The sequence below is a fragment of the Bombina bombina genome, chromosome 2 (genome assembly GCF_027579735.1).
Source record: "Bombina bombina isolate aBomBom1 chromosome 2, aBomBom1.pri, whole genome shotgun sequence".
Taxonomy (NCBI): domain Eukaryota; kingdom Metazoa; phylum Chordata; class Amphibia; order Anura; family Bombinatoridae; genus Bombina; species Bombina bombina.
Genome location: NC_069500.1, coordinates 916,751,937 through 916,766,486, shown reverse-complemented (window position 1 = coordinate 916,766,486; position 14,550 = coordinate 916,751,937). Strand labels below are relative to the sequence as shown.

The window sequence follows — 14,550 nt, the reverse complement described above, 5'->3', positions numbered from 1 at the left end:
CTCTCCGTTTACCAGAATAAACAACAAACAAAGACGAAGTTTGTCTGAAATCCTTAGTAGCTGCTAAGTAAAATTTGAGAGCACGAACTACATCCAAGTTGTGCAACAAACGTTCCTTCTTTGAAACTGGATTAGGACACAAAGAAGGCACAACTATCTCCTGGTTAATGTTTTTGTTAGAAACAACTTTTGGAAGAAAACCAGGTTTAGTACGCAAAACCACCTTATCTGCATGGAACACCAGATAAGGAGAAGAACACTGCAGAGCAGATAATTCTGAAACTCTTCTAGCAGAAGAAGTTGCAACCAAAAACAAAACTTTCCAAGATAATAACTTAATATCAACGGAATGTAAGGGTTCAAACGGAACCCCCTGAAGAACTGAAAGAACTAGGTTGAGACTCCAAGGAGGAGTCAAAATTTTGTAAACAGGCTTGATTCTAACCAGAGCCTGAACAAAGGCTAGAACATCTGGCACAGCTGCCAGCTTTTTGTGAAGTAACACAGACAAGGCAGAAATCTGTCCCATCAAGGAACTTGCAGATAATCCTTTTTCCAATCCTTCTCGAAGGAAGGATAGACTCTTAGGAATCTTAACCTTGTCCCAAGGGAATCCTGCAGATTCACACCAACAGATATACCAAATTATGTGGTAATTTTTCTGGTTACAGGCTTTCAGGCCTGAACAAGAGTATTAATAACAGAATCTGAAAACCCTCGCTTTGATAAGATCAAGCGTTCAATCTCCAAGCAGTCAGCTGGAGTGGGTCGAACGGACCTAGAACAAGAAGGTCTCGTCTCAAAGGTAGCTTCCATGGTGGAGCCGATGACATATTCACCAGATCTGCATACCAAGTCCTGCGTGGCCACGCAGGAGCTATCAAAATCACCGACGCCCTCTCCTGATTGATCCTGGCTACCAGCCTGGGGATGAGAGGAAACGGCGGGAACACATAAGCTAGTTTGAAGGTCCAAGGTGCTACTAGTGCATCCACTAGAGCCGCCTTGGGATCCCTGGATCTGTACCCGTAGTAAGGAACTCTGAAGTTCTGACGAGAGGCCATCAGATCCATGTCTGGAATGCCCCACGGTTGAGTGACTTGGGCAAAGATTTCCGGATGGAGTTCCCACTCCCCCGGATGCAATGTCTGACGACTCAGAAAATCCGCTTCCCAATTTTCCACTCCTGGGATGTGGATAGCAGACAGGTGGCAGGAGTGAGACTCCGCCCATAGAATGATTTTGGTCACTTCTTCCATCGCTAGGGAACTCCTTGTTCCCCCCTGATGGTTGATGTATGAACTTGGCCCTCGCTAGCTGAGGCCAAGCTTTGAGAGCATTGAATATCGCTCTCAGTTCCAGAATATTTATCGGTAGAAGAGATTCTACCCGAGACCAAAGACCCTGAGCTTTCAGGGATCCCCAGACCGCGCCCCAGCCCATCAGACTGGCGTCGGTCGTGACAATGACCCACTCTGGTCTGCGGAAGGTCATCCCTTGTGACAGGTTGTCCAGGGACAGCCACCAACGGAATGAGTCTCTGGTCCTCTGATTTACTTGTATCTTCGGAGACAAGTCTGAATAGTCCCCATTCCACTGACTGAGCATGAACAGTTGTAATGGTCTTAGATGAATGCGCACAAAAGGAACTATGTCCATTGCCGCTACCATCAAACCTATCACTTCCATGCACTGCGCTATGGAAGGAAGAGGAACGGAATGAAGTATCCGACAAGAGTCTAGAAGTTTTGTTTTTCTGGCTTCTGTCAGAAAAATCCTCATTTCTAAGGAGTCTATTATAGTTCCCAAGAAGGGAACCCTCGTTGACGGAGATAGAGAACTCTTTTCCACGTTCACTTTCCATCCGTGAGATCTGAGAAAGGCCAGGACAATGTCCGTGTGAGCCTTTACTTGAGGAAGGGACGACGCTCGAATCAGAATGTCGTCCAAGTAAGGTACTACAGCAATGCCCCTTGGTCTTAGCACCGCCAGAAGGGACCCTAGTACCTATGAGAAAATCCTAGGAGCAGTGGCTAATCCGAAAGAAAACGCCACGAACTGGAAATGCTTGTCCAGGAATGCAAACCTTAGGAACCGATGATGTTCCTTGTGGATAGGAATATGTAGATACGCATCCTTGAAATCCACCTTGGTCATGAATTGACCTTCCTGGATGGAAGGAAGAAGTGTTCGAATGGTTTCCATCTTGAACGATGGAACCTTGAGAAACTTGTTCAAGATCTTGAGATCTAAGATTGGTCTGAACGTTCCCTCTTTTTTGGGAACTATGAACAGATTGGAGTAGAACCCCATCCCTTGTTCTCCTAATGGAACAGGATGAATCACTCCCATTTTTAGCAGGTCTTCTACCCAATGTAAGAATGCCTGTCTTCTTATGTGGTCTGAAGACAACTGAGACCTGTGGAACCTCCCCCTTGGAGGAAGCCCCTTGAACTCCAGAGAATAACCTTGGGAGACTATTTCTAGCGCCCAAGGATCCAGAACATCTCTTGCCCAAGCCTGAGCGAAGAGAGAGAGTCTGCCCCCCACCAGATCCGGTCCCGGATCGGGGGCCCGCATTTCATGCTGTCTTGGTAGCAGTGGCAGGTTTCCTGGCCTGCTTTCCTTTGTTCCAGCCTTGCATAGGTCTCCAGGCTGGATTGGCTTGAGAAGTATTACCTTCCTGCTTAGAGGACGTAGCCCTTGGGGCTGATCCGTTTCTGCGAAAGGGACGAAACTTAGGTTTATTTTTGGTCTTGAAAAGACCTATCCTGAGGAAGGGCGTGGCCCTTGCCCCCAGTGATATCAGAGATAATCTCTTTCAAGTCAGGGCCAAAGAGTGTTTTCCCCTTGAAAGGAATGTCAAGCAATTTGTTCTTGGAAGACGCATCCGCTGCCCAAGATTTTAACCAAAGCGCTCTGCGCCACAATAGCAAACCCAGAATTTTTTCGCCGCTAACCTAGCCAATTGCAAGGTGGCGTCTAGGGTGAAAGAATTAGCCAATTTAAGAGCACGAATTCTGTCCATAATCTCCTCATAAGAAGAAGAATTACTAATAATCGCCTTTCCTAGCTCATCAAACTAGAAACACGCGGCTGCAGTGACAGGGACAATGCATGCAATTGGTTGTAGAAGGGAACCTTGCTGAACAAACATCTTTTTAGCAGACCTTCTAATTTTTTATCCATAGGATCTTGGAAAGCACAACTATCTTCTATGGGTATAGTGGCGCGCTTGTGTAGAGTAGAAACCGCCCCCTCGACCTTGGGGACTGTCTGCCATCAGTCCTTTCTGGGGTCGACTATAGGAAAACAATTTTTTAAATATGGGGGGAGGTACTAAAGGAATACCGGGCCTGTCCCATTCTTTACTAACAATGTACGCCACCCGCTTGGATATAGGAAAAGCTTCGGGGGGCCCCGGGGCCTCTAAGAACTTTTCCATTTTACATAGTGGTTCTGGAATGACCAGATAATCACAATCATCCAAATTGGGTAACACCTCCTTAAGCAGAGCGCGGAGATGTTCCAACTTAAATTTAAAAGTAATCACATCAGGTTCAGCTTGTTGAGAAATGTTTCCTGAATCTGAAATTTCTCCCTCAGACAAAACCTCCCTGGCCCCCTCAGACTGGTGTAGGGGCCCTTCAGAAACCATATCATCAGCGTTCTCATGCTCTACAGAATTTTCTAAAACAGAGCAGTCGCGCTTTCGCTGATAAGTGGGCATATTGGCTAAAATGTTTTTGATAGAATTATCCATTACAGCCGTTAAATGTTGCATAGTAAGGAGTATTGGCGCACTAGATGTACTAGGGGCCTCCTGTATGGGCAAGACTGGTGTAGACGAAGGAGGGGATGATGCAGTACCATGCTTACTCCCCTCACTTGAGGAATCATCTTGGGCATCATTTGTACTAAAAATTTTTATGACATAAAATACATATAGTTAAATGAGAAGGAACCTTGGTTTCCCCACAGTCAGAACACAATCTATCTGGTAGTTCAGACATGTTAAACAGGCATAAACTTGATAACAAAGCACAAAAAACGTTTTAAAATAAAACCGTTACTGTCACTTTAAATTTTAAACTAAACACACTTTATTACTGCAATTGCGAAAAAGTATGAAGGAATTGTTCAAAATTCACCAAAATTTCACCACAGTGTCTTAAAGCCTTAAAAGTATTGCACACCAAATTTGGAAGCTTTAACCCTTAAAATAACGGAACCGGAGCCGTTTTTATATTTAACCCCTTTACAGTCCCTGGAATCTGCTTTGCTGAGACCCAACCAAGCCCAAAGGGGAATACGATACCAAATGATGCCTTCAGAAAGACTTTTCTATGTATCAGAGCTCCAGACACATGCAGCTGCATGCCATGCTGTCCTCAAAAACAAGTGCGCCATACCGGCGCGAAAATGAGGCTCTGACTATGATTAGGGAAAGCCCCTAAAGAATAAGGTGTCTAAAACAGTGCCTGCCGATATAATCATATCAAAATACCCAGAATAAATGATTCCTCAAGGCTAAATATGTGTTAATAATGAATCGATTTAGCCCAGAAAAAGTCTACAGTCTTAATAAGCCCTTGTGAAGCCCTTATTTACTATCTTAATAAACATGGCTTACCGGATCCCATAGGGAAAATGACAGCTTCCAGCATTACATCGTCTTGTTAGAATGTGTCATACCTCAAGCAGTAAGAGACTGCACACTGTTCCCCCAACTGAAGTTAATTGCTCTCAACAGTCCTGTGTGGAACAGCCATGGATTTTAGTTACGGTGCTAAAATCATTTTCCTCATACAAACAGAAATCTTCATCTCTTTTCTGTTTCTGAGTAAATAGTACATACCAGCACTATTTTAAAATAACAAACTCTTGATTGAATAATAAAAACTACAGTTAAACACTAAAAAACTCTAAGCCATCTCCGTGGAGATGTTGCCTGTACAACGGCAAAGAGAATGACTGGGGTAGGCGGAGCCTAGGAGGGATCATGTGACCAGCTTTGCTGGGCTCTTTGCCATTTCCTGTTGGGGAAGAGAATATCCCACAAGTAAGGATGACGCCGTGGACCGGACACACCTATGTTGGAGAAATTGTGATAAGCAGCTAATGGTAGAACAGCAAAAATATAGTACAGATTCCAGAAGAAGTAAATTTGCAGAAGGAGCACAAACAATTAGTGTTTTAGTTATTCCAGAATAGTACATTTAAGAAGGTGAAATATTAAACATTAAATGACCTATTTCCCAGTCAGTATGGATTTACCTTTTTAACTTTAATTATAAAACACAATCTAACTTCGCTTAGTACCAACACTTGCAACACACAAAAAATCCAGGTCTGCTATGTACAGAAAATGAATATCAAATTAAATAAGAATTTAAAATATTTTAAAAACATACAGTACACGCAGTGATCTATGATGTAATCGCAGAAAATGCAGCATGTCTGCCGAAAGAATGGGACACATGCAGGTGGCTGTTGGATCTTTTGCTTTGCAGCGCCTCTCTGCATCAAGCTGTTCTCTTCAAACAGCAATAGCTGCACAAGTTTTCTTTAACTCCATGCATCCAGAACAAAGTGCTGTTTGAAGAGATATGGAACAGCATTGCAAATCAGCAGTGCATTTATTGTTGACTGGCTCTCAGGGATTTTTTCCCAAGACATTTTTAAAAATGTAACAAAATGTATTTTTTTCTTTGCAGCTAATTTGCAATGCAGTTTTCAACTGCTGCACTACATTATAAAACTTTTAAATGGCTTTATTCTCCAGTTAATTAAAACATTGCAATATTGAACTGGTGCTTTAGTGTAACTGACTAATTTTAATTTTTATTTCAAAATGATCTGCAGAACATTATTCACTAAAAAATTTCATTGCAGAAAGTGGAGATATACATACCAGCAGCTAGCAGATATTTGACCAACTCTAAATGTCCTTCTTGAGCAGCTTCCATAAGGGGTGTAGAGCATCCTAGTTCAATGTCTGCGCCAGCCTTAATGAGGAAATCTGCTACCTCCAGGAAACCTCCACAGCAGGCCAAGGTGAGGGCAGTTTCTTGTGTCTCCTCAGTCTGAGCATTGATGTTTGCCCCTATAGATAAGTTTATTTATAAACAAAGCAATATTAAAGGGACACTGAACACCATTTTTTTTTTCTTTCATGATTCGGATAGAGCATGCAATTTTAAGCAACTTTCTAATTTACTCCTATTATCAATTTTCTTCATTCTCTTGCTATCTTTATTTTAAAAGCAAGAATGTAATTTTAAAAGCCGGCCCATTTTTGATTCACAACCTGGGATGTGCTTGCTGATAGGTGGCTAAATGCACCCACCATAAAACAAGTGCTGTCCAAAGTCTGAAGCAAAAAATGGCCGGCTCTTTAGCTTAGATTTTTTTTTTTTATTATTATTTTTTTTTTTTAATGATAGCAAGAGAACGAAGAAAATTTAATAATAGGAGTAAATTAGAAAGTTGCTTAGAATAGCCTGTTCTACCTGAATCATGAAAGAAAAAATTTGGGTTTAGTAGCCCTTTAAAAAAAAGTTATTTAAAAATATGTTTTTTTTAATACCTCTGCAAAAAATGTAGTGTAAACAAAACATTACATCACAATTACATCTAACTCAATTAGCCCATGCTTGCACTACAAAACAAAAATCATGTTACAAGGTAAAATGTATTTTTCTTGCTTCTCCGAGTATTGCAGACTTTTTTTTTTTAATAAAAAATCAGGCTCATGGTCACAGGCTCATCTGATCCATTATCTTTAATAAGAGAGTTTGCTTCTCAGTGCTCACTGTCTCACAGTAGAAAATCTAAATTTTTTACTAACCGAGAAATTTCTTTTTTTCAGGATGAGGACAGTCCATAGGTGTCCATAACATGTGGGATATACTTCCTGCCACCAGGTGGAGGTCAAGAACCCTCACAAGAGCTTTCAAACCCTCCCACCTCCCCTCCCTCTCCAGTTAAAGTGAAAGTCAACCCTTTTTGTTTATGAAACGCTAGGATTGACCATTGAAACAAATAATGGGGGACTTTCATTCATGAAGTATAAAATACTTCATGCTGAAAGCTCCTTTGTTTTATTCTGCAGAACGCTTGAAACAAATAAACAGCGCAGCTCTGACTCAAGGTAATTTATTTCACAATGAAAAAGAGTGCACCAAATAAATGATTGCACTTACTAGATGAACATTAAAATTAAGCTTTCAGTAAAGTTGATGCGTGATACAGTCCTGTTCTTATCACCGCCAACAGAGCCCCTAAAACCTTTGTGGAGATGCGTGGGACAGTGGCTAAACCAAAAGGTAGAGCCACAAACTGGTAATGCTTGATGAGAAACACAAATCTTAGAAACTGGAAAACTCTTCCCTGTTAAGAGGCTGGGACAGGTTGTATTATTCCCAAATTCTCTAAATCCTGAACACATTGAATAAAAGGAAGCTTCCTTTAGAGGATACTTTGCAACCTTAGACAGATTAAACCGTTCCCAGGGAGGCCTAGTGCAAAACCCTTTGCAGTAATCCTGAGAAATAATTTTGAGGACCCAGGGATCCTGAACTGATCTCTGCTAGGCCTTCTGAAATCTATTCAATATGCCTCCTACCAGAGAATCCTCTGGACAGGGGGCTGTCCCTTCATGCAGATTAGAGTTGGGCTTCTTGGTTTGTTTATCCTTAGAACAGGAGGATACTGGCTTTTAGGAAGGTTTGGAGGAGTCCGATTTCTGATCTCTGGCAGATAGAAAGGAATGAAAACAATTAGTTTGCTTAAATCTTCCCTTAGTCGTCCTGTCCGGAGAAAGAAAAGCTCCTTTACCGCCAGTAACAGTTTTAATGATAAAGTCTAAGACTGATGCAAAAAGCAATTTACCCAAAAATTTCAAAGGAAATTGACAAAAGTCTATTCTTAGAGACATCAGCTGATCAGGAATTAAGTCATAAAGCTCTCCTTAGCAGAATAGCAATTGACATATTTTTAACATCAATTTTAGTGATGTCAAAAACTGCATCGCACATGAAATCATTAGACATCATAAGGACCTTAATGCAGTTACGGATATGACTGTAAGGGAAGCATCTGAGAAAAAGGATTGCACCAAAAGGATGCTGCAGCGGCCACACAAGTGATTGCAACTGCTGGTCTAAACTGAAGAACTGATTGAAAAATAATTTTCTTAGCAAAAACTCCTGATTTTCAGTCCATTGGGTACTTAAACGAGGAACTATCCTCCATGGGGATAGTCGTGTGTTTTGCTAGATTAGAAATGGCTCCATCCTCTTTAGGAACCGCCTCCCAGGCTGTCAAGATTCTTTTCTGAAAGAGGATACATCTTCTTACACCGGTTAGGAGTAATTTAAGGAATGGCTGTTTTTTTCCATTCTTTAGCAATATAGTCTGTAACCAAGTCTGGAGCTTAAAACGTCTTAGGAACTTCTGGCAGAGCTTTGAAAACCTGCTTGAACTCATTTATAGGTTTTGGAATTTCTGGATTCTGTTCTGACATTTCTATGGTATTCAGAACTTCCTGTAGAAGGAAACTGATATGATCGGAAAGTGGAATAAGGCTCTGTTTCAGTTACCAGTTCAGGATCATTTGAGAAGATTTCACCCTCAGAAGACACAGAAAGGGACTCATCAGAGGTTTGCAAACGAAGTGGTAACATAGCTAGATGATCAGTCCCTTATGAGTGACAGGGAGGGTGAGGTAAATTTCCAGATTTAGGCTTCCTTGGTCCGGGAATTGCAGCTAAACAGCTCTGTCATGGTTTTTTGTAAAGTATTTTTAAATTCAGGTGAAAAATCAGTGCTATCCCCTTTGTGTCATATAAACAGGCATGGGCGTTAAAGGGACATTATACACTCGATTTTTCTTTGCATAAATGTTTTGTAGATGATCCATTTATATAGCCCATACAGGGTTTTTTTTTTTTTTTATGTATAGTTTTGCTTATTTTTAAATAACATTGCTCTGATTTTCATTCTCCTAACCAATCCTCAAAGTTTTATGAAAATATCGAGGTATACCTACTCCAGCTTGCTCCTGTTTGTGTAAAGAGCTTTTTCATATGCAGAGGAAGGGGAGGGGGGTGTCTGATATTTCCCACGTGCAGTGGGTGTTCCAGCTACCTTTTTAACAGAGCTAAACTGGGAGCTTCTAAGTAAGTTTGTAAAAGGGTTTATACTGAATTTTTATATCAGCATTTGTGCATGTTATTCTTTATAGTAGTGTCTATTACATGCATACAGGGTCTCAAGACAGGTCTGAGCTCCCATTAATTTAGAAAATAACAAAATCTTGATTGCAGAGCACCTCACTCAACCTCTCACCTCAGAGGCCAAGAACTAACTGGAGAGGGAGTGGAGGTGGAAGGGTTTGAAAGCTCTTGTGGGGGTTCTTGAACTCCACCTAGTGGCGGAAAGTATATCCCACGTTATTGACACCTATGGACTCTTCATCTTGCAAAAGAAAAGTGAGAACTATGCGCAGTTGCTTTCTCTCTCTCTCTCTCTATATATATATATATATATATATATATATATATATATATATATATATATATATATATATATATATATATATATATATATATATATATATATATATATATAAAATAAATTATGCTTACCTGATAATTTCATTTCCATCTGCATGGGTAGAGTCCACAGCTGCATTCCTTACTTTTGGGAAATACTGAACCTGGCCACCAGGAGGAGGCAAAGACACCCAGCCAAAGGCTTAAATACCACCCCGCGAAAAAGGTGCCAGAAACAAAATTAAATTTAGGGCTGCCCACAGGAGAACACAGGCAGGAGCTGTGGACTTTTCCCATACAGATGGAAATGAAATTATCAGGTAAGCATAATTTATGTTTTCCATCTTAATATGGGAACAGTCCACAGCTGCATTCCATACTTTTGGGAAACATATACCCAAGTTCTAGAGTACACGGAATGCAAACGGGAGGGAAAAAGAGGCGGACCCAATCTGAGGGCACCATCGCCTGCAAAACCTTTCTCCTGAAGGCTGCTTCAGCAGAAGCAAACACCTAAAACTTGTCAAATTTTGAAAAAAAAGTATGTAAGGAGAACCGCCTCATCCAGTGAGCCGCCTCATCCTTGAAGGCCCAAAAGGAAACCGCTACTCTCATAGAATGAGCCGTAATCCACAGAGAAGGCTTATCTCTCGCCGTCTCTATGCGAAACGGATGACCCTCCTCAATCAAAAAAATAAGGAAGTCAAAGATGCCCTCTGACCCCTACGATTCCCGAAAAGAGAACAAACAGAAAAAGAGGTTTTTCAAAATTCCTTTGTGGCCCGAAGATAGAACTTCAAGGCACAAACCACATCCAAAAATAGGTTGTAAACGTTCCTTCGACGGAGGAGGATTAGGACATAAAAAAAGGAACCACAATCTCTTGATTGATGTTGCGAATTGACACAACCTTAGGAAGAAACCTAACTTGGTTCCTAAAGGTCTTATCTGCATGAAAAGCCAGATAAAGAGGGACAAATTGCAAAGCAGCAATCACAGATACTCTGCATGCATAAGCAATAGCCAGTAGAAAAACAGAATTTATGTTTACCTGATAAATTACTTTCTCCAACGGTGTGTCCGGTCCACGGCGTCATCCTTACTTGTGGGATATTCTCTTCCCCAACAGGAAATGGCAAAGAGCCCAGCAAAGCTGGTCACATGATCCCTCCTAGGCTCCGCCTACCCCAGTCATTCGACCGACGTTAAGGAGGAATATTTGCATAGGAGAAACCATATGTTACCGTGGTGACTGTAGTTAAAGAAAATAAATTATCAGACCTGATTAAAAAAACCAGGGCGGGCCGTGGACCGGACACACCGTTGGAGAAAGTAATTTATCAGGTAAACATAAATTCTGTTTTCTCCAACATAGGTGTGTCCGGTCCACGGCGTCATCCTTACTTGTGGGAACCAATACCAAAGCTTTAGGACACGGATGAAGGGAGGGAGCAAATCAGGTCACCTAAATGGAAGGCACCACGGCTTGCAAAACCTTTCTCCCAAAAATAGCCTCAGAAGAAGCAAAAGTATCAAATTTGTAAAATTTAGAAAAAGTGTGCAGTGAAGACCAAGTCGCTGCCTTACATATCTGATCAACAGAAGCCTCGTTCTTGAAGGCCCATGTGGAAGCCACAGCCCTAGTGGAGTGAGCTGTGATTCTTTCAGGAGGCTGCCGTCCGGCAGTCTCATAAGCCAATCGGATAATGCTTTTAATCCAGAAGGAGAGAGAGGTAGAAGTTGCTTTTTGACCTCTCCGTTTACCAGAATAAACAACAAACAAAGACAAAGTTTGTCTGAAATCCTTAGTAGCTGCTAAGTAAAATTTGAGAGCACGAACTACATCCAAGTTGTGCAACAAACGTTCCTTCTTTGAAACTGGATTAGGACATAAAGAAGGCACAAATATCTCCTGGTTAATGTTTTTGTTAGAAACAACTTTTGGAAGAAAACCAGGTTTAGTACGCAAAACCACCTTATCTGCATGGAACACCAGATAAGGAGAAGAACACTGCAGAGCAGATAATTCTGAAACTCTTCTAGCAGAAGAAATTGCAACCAAAAACAAAGCTTCCCAAGATAATAACTTAATATCAACGGAATGTAAGGGTTCAAACGGAACCCCCTGAAGAACTGAAAGAACTAGGTTGAGACTCCAAGGAGGAGTCAAAATTTTGTAAACAGGCTTGATTCTAACCAGAGCCTGAACAAAGGCTAGAACATCTGGCACAGCTGCCAGCTTTTTGTGAAGTAACACAGACAAGGCAGAAATCTGTCCCATCAAGGAACTTGCAGATAATCCTTTTTCCAATCCTTCTCGAAGGAAGGATAGACTCTTAGGAATCTTAACCTTGTCCCAAGGGAATCCTGCAGATTCACACCAACAGATATACCAAATTATGTGGTAATTTTTCTGGTTACAGGCTTTCAGGCCTGAACAAGAGTATTAATAACAGAATCTGAGAACCCTCGCTTTGATAAGATCAAGCGTTCAATCTCCAAGCAGTCAGCTGGAGTGGGTCGAACGGACCTAGAACAAGAAGGTCTCTCAAAGGTAGCTTCCATGGTGGAGCCGATGACATATTCACCAGATCTGCATACCAAGTCCTGCGTGGCCACGCAGGAGCTATCAAAATCACCGACGCCCTCTCCTGATTGATCCTGGCTACCAGCCTGGGGATGAGAGGAAACGGCGGGAACACATAAGCTAGTTTGAAGGTCCAAGGTGCTACTAGTGCATCCACTAGAGCCGCCTTGGGATCCCTGGATCTGTACCCGTAGTAAGGAACTCTGAAGTTCTGACGAGAGGCCATCAGATCCATGTCTGGAATGCCCCACGGTTGAGTGACTTGGGCAAAGATTTCCGGAAGGAGTTCCCACTCCCCCGGATGCAATGTCTGACGACTCAGAAAATCCGCTTCCCAATTTTCCACTCCTGGGATGTGGATAGCAGACAGGTGGCAGGAGTGAGACTCCGCCCATAGAATGATTTTGGTCACTTCTTCCATCGCTAGGGAACTCCTTGTTCCCCCCTGATGGTTGATGTATCAACTTGGCCCTCGCTAGCTGAGGCCAAGCTTTGAGAGCATTGAATATCGCTCTCAGATCCAGAATATTTATCGGTAGAAGAGATTCTACCCGAGACCAAAGACCCTGAGCTTTCAGGGATCCCCAGACCGCGCCCCAGCCCTTCAGACTGGCGTCGGTCGTGACAATGACCCACTCTGGTCTGCGGAAGGTCATCCCTTGTGACAGGTTGTCCAGGGACAGCCACCAACGGAATGAGTCTCTGGTCCTCTGATTTACTTGTATCTTCGGAGACAAGTCTGAATAGTCCCCATTCCACTGACTGAGCATGAACAGTTGTAATGGTCTTAGATGAATGCGCACAAAAGGAACTATGTCCATTGCCGCTACCATCAAACCTATCACTTCCATGCACTGCGCTATGGAAGGAAGAGGAACGGAATGAAGTATCCGACAAGAGTCTAGAAGTTTTGTTTTTCTGGCTTCTGTCAGAAAAATCCTCATTTCTAAGGAGTCTATTATAGTTCCCAAGAAGGGAACCCTCGTTGACGGAGATAGAGAACTCTTTTCCACGTTCACTTTCCATCCGTGAGATCTGAGAAAGGCCAGGACAATGTCCGTGTGAGCCTTTACTTGAGGAAGGGACGACGCTCGAATCAGAATGTCGTCCAAGTAAGGTACTACAGCAATGCCCCTTGGTCTTAGCACCGCCAGAAGGGACCCTAGTACCTATGAGAAAATCCTAGGAGCAGTGGCTAATCCGAAAGAAAACGCCACGAACTGGAAATGCTTGTCCAGGAATGCAAACCTCAGGAACCGATGATGTTCCTTGTGGATAGGAATATGTAGATACGCATCCTTGAAATCCACCTTGGTCATGAATTGACCTTCCTGGATGGAAGGAAGAAGTGTTCGAATGGTTTCCATCTTGAACGATGGAACCTTGAGAACTTGTTCAAGATCTTGAGATCTAAGATTGGTCTGAACGTTCCCTCTTTTTTGGGAACTATGAACAGATTGGAGTAGAACCCCATCCCTTGTTCTCCTAATGGAACAGGATGAATCACTCCCATTTTTAGCAGGTCTTCTACCCAATGTAAGAATGCCTGTCTTCTTATGTGGTCTGAAGACAACTGAGACCTGTGGAACCTCCCCCTTGGAGGAAGCCCCTTGAACTCCAGAGCCTGAGCGAAGAGAGAGAGTCTGCCCCCCACCAGATCCGGTCCCGGATCGGGGGCCCGCATTTCATGCTGTCTTGGTAGCAGTGGCAGGTTTCCTGGCCTGCTTTCCTTTGTTCCAGCCTTGCATAGGTCTCCAGGCTGGATTGGCTTGAGAAGTATTACCTTCCTGCTTAGAGGACGTAGCCCTTGGGGCTGATCCGTTTCTGCGAAAGGGACGAAACTTAGGTTTATTTTTGGTCTTGACAAGACCTATCCTGAGGAAGGGCGTGGCCCTTGCCCCCAGTGATATCAGAGATAATCTCTTTCAAGTCAGGGCCAAAGAGTGTTTTCCCCTTGAAAGGAATGTCAAGTAATTTGTTCTTGGAAGACGCATCCGCTGCCCAAGATTTTAACCAAAGCGCTCTGCGCCACAATAGCAAACCCAGAATTTTTTCGCCGCTAACCTAGCCAATTGCAAGGTGGCGTCTAGGGTGAAAGAATTAGCCAATTTAAGAGCACGAATTCTGTCCATAATCTCCTCATAAGAAGAAGAATTACTAATAATCGCCTTTCCTAGCTCATCAAACTAGAAACACGCGGCTGCAGTGACAGGGACAATGCATGCAATTGGTTGTAGAAGGGAACCTTGCTGAACAAACATCTTTTTAGCAGACCTTCTAATTTTTTATCCATAGGATCTTGGAAAGCACAACTATCTTCTATGGGTATAGTGGCGCGCTTGTGTAGAGTAGAAACCGCCCCCTCGACCTTGGGGACTGTCTGCCATCAGTCCTTTCTGGGGTCGA

The 14,550-nt window shown here is 42.6% G+C and overlaps 1 protein-coding gene across 4 annotated transcripts in view; it reads right to left on the bottom strand.

Moving 5' to 3' along the window:
- Positions 1 to 14,550, bottom strand: part of ANKRD17 (ankyrin repeat domain 17) — a 584,488-nt gene that overhangs the window by 417,822 nt on the left and 152,116 nt on the right. For all 4 annotated transcript variants that reach the window (XM_053703322.1, XM_053703325.1, XM_053703327.1 and 1 more), the window contains exon 9: positions 5,915 to 6,106. In XM_053703322.1, the coding sequence (XP_053559297.1) occupies positions 5,915 to 6,106 (192 nt within the window). The remainder of the gene's footprint in view (positions 1 to 5,914; positions 6,107 to 14,550) is intronic.